The sequence below is a fragment of the Dreissena polymorpha genome, chromosome 3 (assembly GCF_020536995.1).
Source record: "Dreissena polymorpha isolate Duluth1 chromosome 3, UMN_Dpol_1.0, whole genome shotgun sequence".
Lineage (NCBI taxonomy): Eukaryota > Metazoa > Mollusca > Bivalvia > Myida > Dreissenidae > Dreissena > Dreissena polymorpha.
Window position 1 is genome coordinate 19,854,557 of NC_068357.1, and position 14,541 is coordinate 19,869,097.

Genomic DNA, 14,541 nt, shown 5'->3' on the forward strand with positions numbered 1-14,541 from the left:
ATTGTGTGATAGTCAGAGTTTATATACAGTTCATCACCGGAGTTCGCAGAAGGGGTTGCGATCTTTTCATTGAAGGAAAAAATTGGAATCTATGCTATTTTTGTCTGATGGAGTAAATAGTTCGTTTAGTCGCTTTGTCGATATATCAATATTTTAGGCACAGCTGTTGCCTTGGTCGTGTACAGTTGGCGTAAACAAGCCGTCGTTTCAGCAGCAGAATTGTTACCTAACTTTAATGCATTGCATTCCAATCCGCAAGGTATCAAGGTCAGTTTGCGGTCAGTTGCAGAAATCTTTATATAAACGCCGTCTCGTAAACTTTGTGCACTTGAAGTCTGTTTTGATCAAAAAGATACTAAATAAAGATGATCGGCGATATTATTGTGGTATGTCAATCATCGATTTTTAATATGTTTTCAACATTTGCATGATAAGGAGAAATTTTGATAAAATTAATTAGAAATATTTATCCATTTAGACCAGTTTATTAAGCATGAGCACAATAATTCACTATACTATAATTATGCAATTAAATAAGATTCGAGTATTGCCGGCTGACCTATATGCACTCGTTTATTTTCATGTTTCTTGTGTTTTTCTATTCTGTAAATATAGATATCTGAGTAATAATATCACATAAAGCAAAATAAGCCACGAAATCTGGCGCAACACCCCGTAATTGATTTGCTTGTGATGTAGCTAAGAACTGCGCAGAAAAAAGGCCTCCGCTGCTTTTTATCTCATAGAGATAACTTTTGATCGTTCATAAACATCGACCACAATCAACGCCGTATATCTTTTTTTAAGATATTTCTTGTTAGTTGTTTCCAAGAATTAACCTGTAATGTAAATTATAGATTTTCATATCAAATATGTTTAAAATATTTTTACTTAACAATGAAGGTGAATTAATTAAGATACGACGGATACACGTGCTAAATAAGACATGAAAATAAAATAAGATATTTTGTTTGTTAAATGATGTCATGACCACATTATAAATGTTATAAACCAGCATAGATTCTACACGTATTGAAATGAGGTGAATTAATTTTCTGTGTGGTTATATAATGGCCAGCCTTAACTTAAGAGTCGAACTGAGTTGGGGATATTTTATCATTCACCTTAAACGTTACTCTCTCTGAAAGTTGCATATCAATATTATTTCACAGTTCTGCAATTTTAACAGACACTGGCCGCATCACAAGAATTATGCAGTCGTTTTATCTTATTAAAAAAAGATCTAAGTAATATATAATAATATAATGCACATGTTTTACCAGTAATTTAAGTGCAAGACCACAACAGTTGTAGTTTATTTATTTGCTTGTCAAATAGGGGGACATGCGTCACCGTCTATCATCACCACCGAAAATAGATGACCAGCGAAGCGAAAGTAAACATCACGCAAGAGGTAGTGCTCGTGAAAAGAATAAGTTGTACCATTTTTATCGCGAACGTTTTCCAAAAACTGTGTTATAAATTAATAGTGGACATATCAAATTTCTATCGTAAGTAGTTGGAGTTCGTTATTAATTTATTCGAGTGTTGAAATAGATCAATCATCAGCTACCTGGTACCGAAAGTTCAGTTCATTGGCACATCGGTTTTCCTTTTGTCCGAGGAAAGTATACTAATTATGCCGAATTTTTGTTCAATGGTGTGCAAATAAAATTATAAAAACTATCGGTTTTTGCAAGATTCAGCCCAAAAATCTAGGTAGTATGCAAATGTTTGGCTAAAATATAAACTTCGTTGTGTACGGCGAATATAACCTGATGTGTACGGCGTATAGCAAAATAAAATTAAATTGTGTACGGCGAATCGTTTTTAGTTTGTAAGAGAAAATAAATGAAAATTTCGCAAATACGTGACTATCTTGGTATAAAACAAATAAATACAGTTATATTCTTTACGATGAGACCGTTTATGGCCAAAGATTACGTCTGATGCATTGTTTATAAAAAAAAATAATGTTTTGAATTACGGGTACCTGCTACATCGATTGACCATTGTTCAGTCCGTATTTTAGTTTAATACGATTAAAGTGTATTTCATCTAAGTTATGTTTTTAAATCAAGATGAATCGATAAAATATTTACTTACAAGTGGATTCCAATCAGGATTCGATCGATATACAACTCGTGTAATTATTGGAACTCGTCTGACTTTCTGTTCACAGCGTTGTAGCGTTCAACCGCAAACGCACATGGCGTCGCCATTGTTTAAATTTCAGCACATGTGCTGTGTTTGCGTATTGATGCGGGGGGGGGCAAAACAAAGTTTAAAATTAAGATTTATACATCATTAAAAAGGACAAAAACCCGACTTTAAGAATATATATGTATCTTGAAAAAATATTTTCTTAAAATCATTTTAATTTGCGACAACTTTGAGCCCTATTTTCTCTGTCACCAGTTAAGATAGTGCAATGATTCAAGTATATTTTTGTAGACCATTGTAAAACGAGTCTAAACATGCACAAATCATTGATATTTATGAAAGTTATGTGACCCGGAAAAAAGGAATAAACAAGTACGTGTCAAAATGCGCGTCTTAAAATGAAAAAATAGCGATCTGTAAGATTAATAGGATAATTTGACTTAACTTCTGTTTTTGCAAGGCATTATCAATGGACAGTTTATTGAAACTATATTCATTAGAAAGCAAATTTAATGCTTAGTAATGTCGATATAATTTCATTTAGATTCAAAATCTAATAATGAAGAGTTAATTATTTTTTTCTGGGATGACACTATCAATTATGGAAAATTCCCCACTGACCAGCTGATAAGCATATTGTCTGCTGGAGTTGCTAACCGTATTCAAAATTCGGTTTGCAGAGGCATATACTTCATCCTGGTTTCTCCTCTTTAGCATAACTCTATATTGTGGATAGATTCTATTTTAAAAAGCGAAACAAGTGTCAAGTGTTCCCGCAGTGTATGTTTGAATCATAAATCAGAACGAGTTTTCGCCTGAAAATGGTATTTGCAACCACTAAAAAAAAATAAGTTTACTGCATAAGCGTGGTAAAATGGGTTAAACATTCATTAACATTCAAGGGAATGTTTTCACTATACTATTTATTTGATTATAATCAGTTATCAGCATGTCATAAATTTGTGTCAATAACGCTTCATCAATACGAATTGCAATATAGATACACATTTTAAACATATTAATCTTTCTATAAGATGCCTAAAACGCAGTGGTTATCCAGGAGCGAGTAATTATACGATATTTTAGGTAAATTCTCACTGCTCTTCATGGTTGGTTTGTTAACTTTCGCTCGCTGGTCATCTCTTTCCGGTGGTGATGATAGACGGTGTGTGTATACGGGAGCTTACCGGCTGTAAGTGAGGCTAGTTGGAACTTAATTTCAAGATGGCTTCGTTTTCGTGTTTTTCGTGAAGAAGTAGCGGATATTTTCACCCTGTACGCCACTTTATATTTATATTTCTGTTAAATAATTGTGCCTTTTAGGCTATACAGTGTTTGCGCTTCCCACGGCTTTTTGTTTCAAGCTCGTAGATATCGGGATAAAAAGATATTGAAGGACTCCATACGTGTTGTAATGATTAATGTAGATTTAATTTCTGCAAACAAATAAATACTATTGCTTTTTCTAACTATTTATTTGGCAAGGAGGTGCATGTTATTCTTCATAACAGTTATGTGATTGCATATCCTATTTTGAACACGGGTCATGAATGTTGTTTTCTGTAATTACAATATTTGTGTATTAACAGGCCTTTTCCGCCCTATGCCACGGGTCCGAATATCGGCCCCATTCCCAATGCAAATCTGGTTGTTTTTTCCGAATTGAAAAAAAAATCCCAATTCCAAAACCTTTAAATATATACGTTAACCTGATCCAGTGTAGAAAATATAAAAATATTCAATACATGAACAGGTCTAGGTAAATTTTTTTAGATTATAACATTTAGAATATTTTTTTGACCTTGAAGGATGACCTTGCCCTTGATTTTTCATCACTCAAAATGTGCAGCTCCATGAGATACACATGCATGCCAGACATCAAGTTGCTAACTGAAGCGACATAGAAGTTATGAGCATTTTTTCGAAACCTAAATGCGAAACCTAAATGCAAAGTGTGACGTAAAGACAGACAGACGGGCGGACGGTCAGATTACTATATGCCCTCCTTCGGGGGCATAAAAACAACAAAGACGAATCTACTAGAGAGCGAGAAGTCAAGTTTGGGTAATGCATTATATACAATTAATCATAGTAATATTTATACAGGTTTCTTTGACTAAATGCTTTATGTACATACATAGATAAGTTTCTGTTGGTATTTGTATTATCCAATTGCATTATTTCAATAAATTTTATCATGTTTGTTCTTTTCCAATAATATTTATTTATATACATTTTCCTAATATAATCATATAAAAAGCATTCTAATAAAAATGATATTCATCCTCAAGAACATTGCAATGTTGACATGTTCTGTCTTGAAATGGTATGGCTTCAGGTTTGTGCCATCTGCCTGATTCTATTTCTAATCTATGGGATGAAACCCTTAGTCTACAAAGTTCAGCTCTAAACTTATTTATGCTAACATTTTTTTAAGTAAGGTTGCAATTCAAATTTACAAAACTCTTATTGCTCTTGAGGAATCATTAAGTTCTGACATCCAATTTTTCATAAATGTATCATTTAATCTAGACTTAACCACGGATTAAAAAACACTTTTCATCACGTACACCTTGGTTCAGTCATGTATATTGAAAGCCTAAGGTCTGCAACAGATTGCATACAGATTTTGTCCAAGAATGTTTATTTTCACACGTGTGGCTATAAATACACTTTACATACTTATGATCTTCTAACCGTATAATTTTCAACCAATACCGTATTACTTTTATGGCTCTTTTAGTTATCAAGGATGTTCTTCCAAGTCCCACATATACAAAATTATTTTGTGTTTGGATGTTCACGCCAATTTTTTTTTGCAAAAATTAAGGTGAACTCTTTCAAGTGCCATTGACTCTGTTAAGCCCCATATTTCTTACCCATAATTTAAAATTGGTAAAACAAGCTGATCAAACAACTCTAATTTGGTAAGTATTGAAATTGTTGGATAATTTATTAAATATGAGTTTAGCTTAAAAACAGCCTTTGAGGCTTGACCTGCAAGTGTTTCAAAGGTATTTGCAAAAGATCCTCCTGTAGTGAATACAATTCCTAAATATGTAAATGATTTAACAATTTCTTCTTTGTTCTTCTAGGTCGTTCAAATATATAGAAAATAGGAACGCTGATAATGATTTTCCTTGTTTTACTCCTTAAACACAGGAAAAATCTTCATTACGTATTGTATTACCTAATTTTATTCTTGATTTCACATTTGTATAAATAGATTTTATGAAATCATGCATTTTTCCTCTAACGCCTAGCTTTAACAGTTTATACCATATGATATACCTCACCAACTAATCGAACGCTTTGGTGTAATCAACAAAAACGGCATACAATCTATTTTGTTCATTTAATAAATAATTAATTACACCGTGTAACACAAAAATGTTATCAACAGTTCCCATATTTTGCCTGAATACTGCGAATTAAGAAATGGCAATCGTATGTGTGTGTATTGTGTGTGTATGTGTGTGTGCGTGTGCGTGCGAGTGGGTGCATATGGGAAAATGTAATCAACAAGAAATTAATACTTTCTGTAAATAAATAATTTTTCATTGAAACCATTTCAATATTGAAAGAGAAATTAATAATTTAAGAGAAGTCATGTAATAGACTTGCTTTTTATGATGCTTCTATTACACTGTTACAGTACTCTTATGTCCGTCAAAGTCTTACAAATATATACATGTTCGCGTGATAATGCAGAAATGTATTATACATAACATAGTTGGTTGAAGGCCTCATTGAAAATAAGATTGCCTTGTTAAACTGTTTGCACAACTTTGTATCAATGTGTTGTCTTAATGAGTTACCTTCGGAAAATAAAGAGATTATTATTATAATTATTATAATTATTATTATTATTATTATTATTATTATTATTATTATTATTATTTTTATTATATTCAATTGGCATTTAGCAACGAAAATGGACTGGCCATTCTAGTATGTCAGCATCTAATTGTCAATAAGCAATGTGCAATTGTCATTTAACAACATTCATGATATGCATTGCTTTCCATATTAAGATCAAAATCGACTGGTTCTTGGTAGAAGCCACTGATTTTCGGTGCGTTACTTTTGTCCTTGAGGCATGTGCAAGAGGATGCAGCACACACACAGTGAGTAGCTCTGATGCTCTCTAAGTCGGCACAGAGAGCGCTCATAGGATGGGAGGCACACGAACCGCGGATTACAATAAAACTCTTTCCATACAACGAGGATAAACGAGGACATAATCCAATGCTTTGCCCGACCATTGCGCCACAAATAACTTAGTATTCGGAGGAAATGTTTTCTACCAAAACAGGATACACAATGCAACTTGGATGGCACAAGGCCAGATCGACCACATGTGCATTGTGAGGAAGTCGGATGTGCGGCTCAAGCGAGAAGAAGACGTTGCTTCGAATTATCATGCCTTGTCGCCCGATTGAGACTGAAGCTGGGGAATATTTGGACAAAGGGTTTCAGCCAACGCCAGCGTTACATAACCGCTACACTGAAAGAAACCTATAAGCAAGAAGAGTTCAAGGTCACTCTCTTAAACAAGCGCAATTTCTAAAAGGAGCTGCTGAAAGAAGAGATGTTAGAGCAAGAGTGGCAGAAAGCGAAAGTAGCAGTGACCTCAACATGCCAAGACGTACTTGACCCTAAATCGTAGAACCATAAAGAGTGGATATCAGCACAGACGTTGTGTGAACAACACTAAAACAAGCGCGAAAGCATAATAAGAGTACACAAAGCAAAATGGAACGACAAGCGGAGTATTCGAGCAGACAAACTCTTTAGAGACTCTTGCAAAAGTAACCGAAGAGGCTGCACATTAAAATAGAATTAAGGACATGTACTCCGTTACCAAGAGAATAGCAGGAAAGGTTGTCAAGCCAGAGAGGTCAGTAAGGCACACGCATAGAGGAGTGAATCGAACATTCTGGAACAAAGAGCGTCCGAAAAACATCCGGCGCTGCGACCTAGATATAGAAGCTTAGCGGATCTTCTTGACAGGGGGGCAACTGCAGAGATTCGACAAGAACCGAGACGACGACTGGGGGAATCTTGTCGGCAGCAAATGCCCCAAACGGTATCATAGTCGTAGGTAAGAAAAAGTGGACGTAGTTGTTTTACAAATGAGACAATTCTTTTAAATTGTTCGTGCTTATTGGCGAGACATTTGCTCAACATTTCGTCGGATATTAACAAAGTTCTAAATCTGGGTTTGTTGAGTTTAAACCTATTTATTTAAGCTCGATTACTTGTATATCGCAAGCTTTAGGCTTATTGAAGCGCAGTCATGGTACGTTTCCCGGGAAGAACCAAATATTAGTATTGAGGGGGGGGGGGTGAAATTTATACTATTGCCACAGCGGAGATCGAACCCGTTACCCTCGGACGCTGGGTCGACACCATAACCACAACACCCTAGCGACATCTTAATCTGTGCTAGACAGATATCTTTTTTTTTAAACGCATTTAAAATACCGCGAGACTTAATCACAAAACTAATTTATGTCACAGAACAGTCTATCATAAAATATGTTTTACCATATGAACTTAAATCTAGACACGGATGTGTTAAAATGATTGCTTTATACGCATCATATTAAACTGGTTCGTTTAAAATCGTACATATGTAAAGCCCTTAACTGCAAATAGAAAGCAAAAAATTCCTTAACTGTTGATTTTAACGATTTTGAAATGAAGTTTTGTTACATCCTGGACGAAAAATTAAATATATTTATGTAGTTCAAAATAAATCGGTAGTATCGGCAAACGTCAGAAATAATCAGCGACCGAAATTTAAGCTTATGAAGGCTGAGTTGATTTCTTGCAAATCTTGATTAAATGAAAAATATTGACGTGATATAAAAAGCGTTCGTGCAAACTGACATCACAACATTAAAAATGAACTTAGCTCCAAAGTTGACATTGAAGCAATAATTAGAAAAATGAAATGAATATTTGCGCGATTCTTTAAATTTGAACAATTTTTCCAACAGATAAAAATGATTTATGATATAGGATACGATCGCATAAAATCACATTTCATTGTTGCAAAATAATCACCTAATACTGGTTTAAGCTATAACGCGTATTAGTCCAATATCATCGATTGATCGTTACATGGTCAGTATCTTATCAGAAGTACACATTCTTAAGAGCCCTCTGAGTGTCAAAGGCGCTTAACTCACGATATGATAATAATTAATTGCTATTGACAGTTCGAAAGTAGCAAATGTCGCACTGACGGACTTTTCAATTAAACTGAGATTTTCTAGATTTCAGTTACAGGTATGACTTAACAGAAATCGTCAACTATATCATAAATTAAATAGTTTTATTCTAAATGTAATGTCATCAAAGATGATTGTCATTTTGTTCGCATTATGAACCACTTGTCTTTAAACCCCGAATTCTTTGCAATCATCTTTCAAAAGCGGTAGCCATATTTTTGTTGCTCATTTTTGTTGTTTATCTGGTCCCTTTGTGATCTGTCTACTGCTTTCGTGCTGAGTCTAGTGTTATTTGTCGTGTCTAGTGTGTTTGTGCCTTGTATAATGCTTTCGTGCTTTACCTAGTTCTTTCGTGGTGCGTCTAGCGCTTTTTGCTTTTTCTAGTGCTTTTTTGAAGTGTCTTTTCCTTTCGTGCTTTGTCTAGTAATTGTGTGCAGTTTTTTTTTGCTTTTTGGCTGTGTGTAGTCATTTTCTGCTGCATCTAGTCCATGTGTGTTGTGTCTCGTTATGTGCACTGGCCAGTCCTTTTGTATTGCGTCTAGTGCTTTTGTGCAGTGTCTACTTCTTTTGTGATGTGTATTTTGCTTTTGTGTTGCTTTTTTCGGTATCTTGTGCGTTTGTGCGATGTCTAGTGCTGTCATACTGTGTCGAATGACATGTCTAGTGCTTTTAATGCTATGTCTGGTGCTTTTGTGCTGTCTCCAGTGCTTATGAGCTATATCTAGTGCTTTTGTGCAGTGTATAGTGCTTTTGGGGTGTGTCTAGTGATTTTGGGGTGTGTCTTGTGCTATGTGGTGTGGTTTTATTGTGTTTAGTCTTAATAGTGTCTAGTGATTTTTGCTTTATCTAATGCTTTTGCGCCGTGTCAAGTGTTTTGTGCTGTGAATAGCGCTTTTGCGTTGTGTTTTGTCCTTATAAGATGTGTCTACTGCTTTTGTTCTGTGTCTAGTATGTGTGCCGTATCTTGTATTTTGTGCTCTGTCTAGTGCTTTTTGTTGTGCATAGTGCTTCGTGATGTGTTTAGTGATGTGTTGTGTCTAGTGCTTTTGTGTTGTTTCTAGTGCTTCGTGCTGTGTCTACTGTTTTCGTGGTGTATCAAGTTTTGTTTTAGCTTAAGAAACTAGAGCGAACAGTTTATATAGTATTGACAAACGCGTCAGTCAAAAATCATAAAAAGCGACATTTAAAGTGATGGTAGCCAGAACTAGTGTTGTTTCTGATGATTAGGAAATTTGGCTTGTGCCATAAGAAGAAGACCTCGAGCAAGCGTAAGAGTTCTCTCGTGCTGTGGCCAGTGACGTATCATTTTGGTAATATTAAATGTGAAGGTAATCAATCATGTGAAGTAAAGTATTTAATTAAGTCAACTCAAAGACACCGTCAATTAGGATAATCATAAAATATTGTAATAATGTGTTGGCATGATATCTCGACTATGTGTGATAACAAGCCAGATTGCTTGAAGTTTTTCTGAAGTATTTCCCTTGAATTATATAAATTAAAATGTCAACTAATCATGTTACGTTGTATAACAAACATAGTTTAAATATGATTAATGAAACTTGGTGATATTGCATGTGGGTACTGGCCTTTGAAAAGTGGTCCAAGTAACACTCTCTAACTTTAACAAATTAAATCGGATTATCATGAAACTTGGCGACAATGTTTGTTGGATTATAATGTCGGCCTGGTTTGCTAAACATCCGGATCGCAGTATAGTCTTCTAAATGTTGGCCCATTAATTGGAAAAATGACATATTTACCTTCTGTGCCCTAGAACTCAACAAGTGTTAATTTTCTCATCATCAAACTTGATAACGGTGTTTTGGGGCTAAACATCTTGGCCAAGGTTAATAACCAGCTAGATCGCCAAAAGAACTTGTGAATAATGGCTCTTGAATAATCTTTAATTTGCAAAACTAAAGTTAAAGTAACATAAACGCTCTCTAACTCAAATAGTATTAATCGTATACTTAAGTTGGCGCGATTGTTAAAAATAGTTTGTCTTAATATTTATTTGGAAAAAAAATCGAATGAACTTCTAGCACTTGTCTTTATGTAAATCTCGTATTTTAACTTAAATGTTCTTGCTATAGAACAAGTATTTGTTGACTTAAGCTTTCTCGGTTCTGGTGTTCGGCATCATACACTTATTTAAATAATTAAATAAAGAGATGTTGTATTTAATAACTCAATTAGTGTCAGTGAAAATCACTCAATCAGTACAAATGTATATTTAAATAACGTAGCGTGAATATATATGAGCCGTGCTCTGTGAAAGTCCGCACAGGCTAATCAGGGACGACACTTTCCGCTTTTATAATATTTTTCGTTTCAAGAAAGTCTCTTCTTAGTAAAATGTCAATTGAGGCGGAAAGTGTCATCCCTGATTAGCCTGTGCGGACTGCACAGGCTAATATGGGAAGACACTTTACGCACATGCATTTAACCCCTTGTTCACAGAGCATGGCCCATATGTGATCAATGCCACTTGTCTGTGCAGCTTTCACTCAGTTTTTGTTTAACGTTTCGTTTGTATTGCTCACTTTCTCTTACTATGTTAAAATGTACAACGATTTCTCCGCCAATCGCTCTTAATTGTCAAATTTTAGGATTGAAACGTCGTGAACTATCCGTAAGCATTATGAATTGATTAATATAAAGGTCATTGTATTCATCATATATTGTATAGATCTGTGCTTGTAGAGCATTGTTCTTGTTTAACTGAATTTAACATGTATATATTGAAATTAATTGCCGTGTAAGTAATTGCGATAAATAAATAACTGAAGAACAAAACTTTAATCAAACGAACGACTTCCAGTATGGGGGATGGTATCTACATGTACATGGCAATCATAATTGTATATTATTTATGTAATTGTTTTACAACTTACATACCGTTGAATAACAATAGAATTAGCATACAGAAACAAAATAAAGGCATTTTTTATTCGCATGAAAGGAATATCATGATATGAGATAATTTTTCAATTCAACTAAGTTTTCTTATTAAAAAACAAAAACAATATTATTATAAAATACATTAATGTAAATGAGTAACTTTATGTTAGAAATAGACTTTACGGCAGGGGTAATGTTCAATAGTACGTAAATATAATTTGAATAATCTTGTCCTCTGTTTTTCAAATTTTAAAAGTGTGAGCACAACGGTTCAGTCTGTGCTGACCTCATCCGGACGATATACATGTACCGGTTCTGGACATGATAAACTGAACCAATATTCACTTGTACGTTCAGACCGTACTTGACATACGTTTAGTCTGTTTAGTCATAATATGTCGCAAACACTGACCCAATGGCGGTAAAACCATTGCCTTCAAAACTGACCGTAGCGTAGTTGTCAGTTTCCTTGTTCCACAAACTTCTACTCACTTGACGCAAACTCTGGCCTTTATTCTCCAAAATTGTCACATGAGCAACGATTTTGTACCTCTCGCAGCCGGAGTTTTTCACTCTTTCCTTGATCAACTCGGCTAGACTTTTGGCCAAATTTGGAAACTTCTTTGAGTCATAGGGCTTGCCCTTCAAATTTCCGTCCAGTACTTGACTAATGATGTCCTCAGCCGCCTTAGTCTTGAATCGGGTCCCATTCTTTGGCTCGGTCCTGTAGGTGTTTTCAAAATGCTTAGTGATTTGGGACTCCGAGCCACTCTTTGAGAAGGACCCGGTTACCAATTTAATCTTATGCCGCAGTCGCTGCAGTTTCAGCTTGCTGTGGGTGCCCGTACCAGTGGAGCTTTCACTCTGCATCGTTCCAGCACGGTCACGTGACATTGGCGTCTTCATAGAAAACGTGTCATGTTTACTGCCGCCTTCGTGATGCTTTTCTGTAGCATTGTGCGCCTTTAATTTCTCTCGGCTTAGACTGCTGTTTTCCATAATTTTCTCTGCTTATTTGGTCGAAATCGTTAATTCAGAATTTTTTCAAATAAAATACCTTTACACTGTTTAACTTAGCTTCCATGTAAATATTTCTGTATATATTTCTTTTTTAAATCACACATTAAATAAGTATCCCAAAAACAAAAACGTGAATTTTTTGTTGGACGCTTCGTAGATTTGTCTTCGCTATATGTGTATCGACCACTTGAGATAGGTTTACACTTCGATACGGTAATTTTGTTTTCTTATCTACCGAAGGTTTGAGATGGTTCGTGCGTAATGTAAATTTGATCCTCGGTATTAGCTTGTCATTTCAAACATATCTCATCGTCGATTTTGAAGGTCGGTTTAAACTTTCAAGTATGAAGATATTTAAAGCATGAAAATAAATCGGATAATTAGGAGTTGCTTTAATTCACAATTCAATACCAATAAATCAATCATGAGAAATGTTGAATTCATGTCACACAGATATTTGAAAATGTTATTAACTGTTTCAAAATTACCCAAACAGGTTGTTCACATAAAGTACCTACTAGTTGTATGTCTTTGGTTCTCTGTGAATAGCAACTAGTTTCCGTGTGTCAATATTTCTGTAACTGCTTACGTAAATAATACAACTTTTAAGTGCAAGGTTAGCTGTTAGAAAAATACTTGGTATTAAATACAAACATTAAGGACATAAGATCATTTGATCATTCTCGATATTGGACGCTCCCTTTGCGTTTGGCCGCTGTTCTGTACTCGGACCGTCCTTATTATTCCTGGGAGGATTTCCAGGGTTCCCAGCTTTTTGTATGAACAAAATTCCCTGATTTTTCCCTACTGGAAAATAAAAATTCCAGGATCATAATTTTCACATATTTCTTGTTTTAGACACCCTCAATAAATAGCAGTTGCAGACATAACTAAGCTACATGTATACTACAAAGCCACCATAGCCACGCAGAGGAATCGATTTGCTGTTTAAATTGTATGGACTTTTCGACACAAGTCGGGAAAGTCTGACCAAACAAAATTCATTGATTTCAGGAACTTCTTTTTCCAGGTTTTCTCTGATTTTCAGGTTGGCTGGGAACCCTGACAATTTCTACAATGAACAACGATCTGGATGACATCAATCTCCACGCACAGTTGTCGTTCGATGCTCACATTTGATTCAGCTACGCGGGTTCCAGTCAAATATCTGCGCAGAGGTTGAGATGATAGGTGACAGGATATCGTATTTTTTCCGCATGTTGATCTTTTGTGTAAGAAATCAAAGCAGTTGTTCGCTAGTGTAAACATGAGGTACCGAACTTGGGTGTAAAACATACTCAAGTCGACAAAACCAAAGAGCGACCACAGTGCGTTGAAGTAGTACCGCAATTACTCAAAGTTTTCGGAAACTTAACATTGTGTTCCTGTCCGAAAATGTTAAGACTTAAAAATATTCGCCTCCAAAACTTCAGAGACTCATCGACAGTATACGTAATTCAAATCGTATATTCCCGCGCACAAAGTCACCGATGACTGATCACGTAGGCGCGTCAATACCACGTACATCTGTTTACTTACATTTACCATCTGATGTTTATATTAAAGTTGTCTTTCTTTCACAAAAATATATTCCAAGGTTGAAGTGTCAATTTGCGAATGAATGCAGTTAACAACTGACATAAATGATTCAACATAACTACTTTGTTCGGTAAATCGTAGTGATACCTTGCTACTGCAAAATTTCTGGTAACTATAGTTCTTCGCAAGCAAACATCTAAAACAGTAAATACATGTTTCAGAAGCATTTATGATTCAGAAACGGACCGAACGTGGCAATAAATAAGGTTCATAAAAATGAAGCGATCTAACCTTGTTCATTAACCCCCTATTTAAAAAGCAAGGCTCATGTTTTATTTTAATTCAAATTCTTTAAAAATGGGGTTAAATGCATGTACCAAAAGTGTCTTTCCAGATTAGACTGTGCAGTCCGCACAGGCTAATCAGGGAAGACAATTTCCGCCTAAACTGGAATTTCGTCAAGAACAGTCTACCTTTAAACAAAAAATCAATAAAAGCTAAAAGTGTCGTCCCTGATTATCCCGTGCGGACTGCACAGGACTGCACAGGCTAATCTGCGACAACACTTTACGCACATGCATTAAACCCCATTTTTAGAGTGCGGACCCATGTTTTATGTCTCGGACATAGAACAGTAAATCTGTTCTTATGATTGATATTGCTAAAAACAGAGACG

General features: G+C 35.2%; 1 protein-coding gene across 1 annotated transcript; it reads right to left on the reverse strand.

The window, feature by feature from the left end:
* Nucleotides 1-11,189: 11,189 nt before the first annotated feature.
* Nucleotides 11,190-12,574, reverse strand: LOC127873224 (dynein light chain Tctex-type protein 2B-like). The gene has a single exon (XM_052416991.1). It carries the CDS (start codon nt 12,303-12,305, stop codon nt 11,691-11,693), a length of 615 nt encoding a protein of 204 aa, XP_052272951.1. The 5' UTR covers nt 12,306-12,574; the 3' UTR covers nt 11,190-11,690.
* Between the last annotated feature and the right edge of the window lie 1,967 nt (nt 12,575-14,541).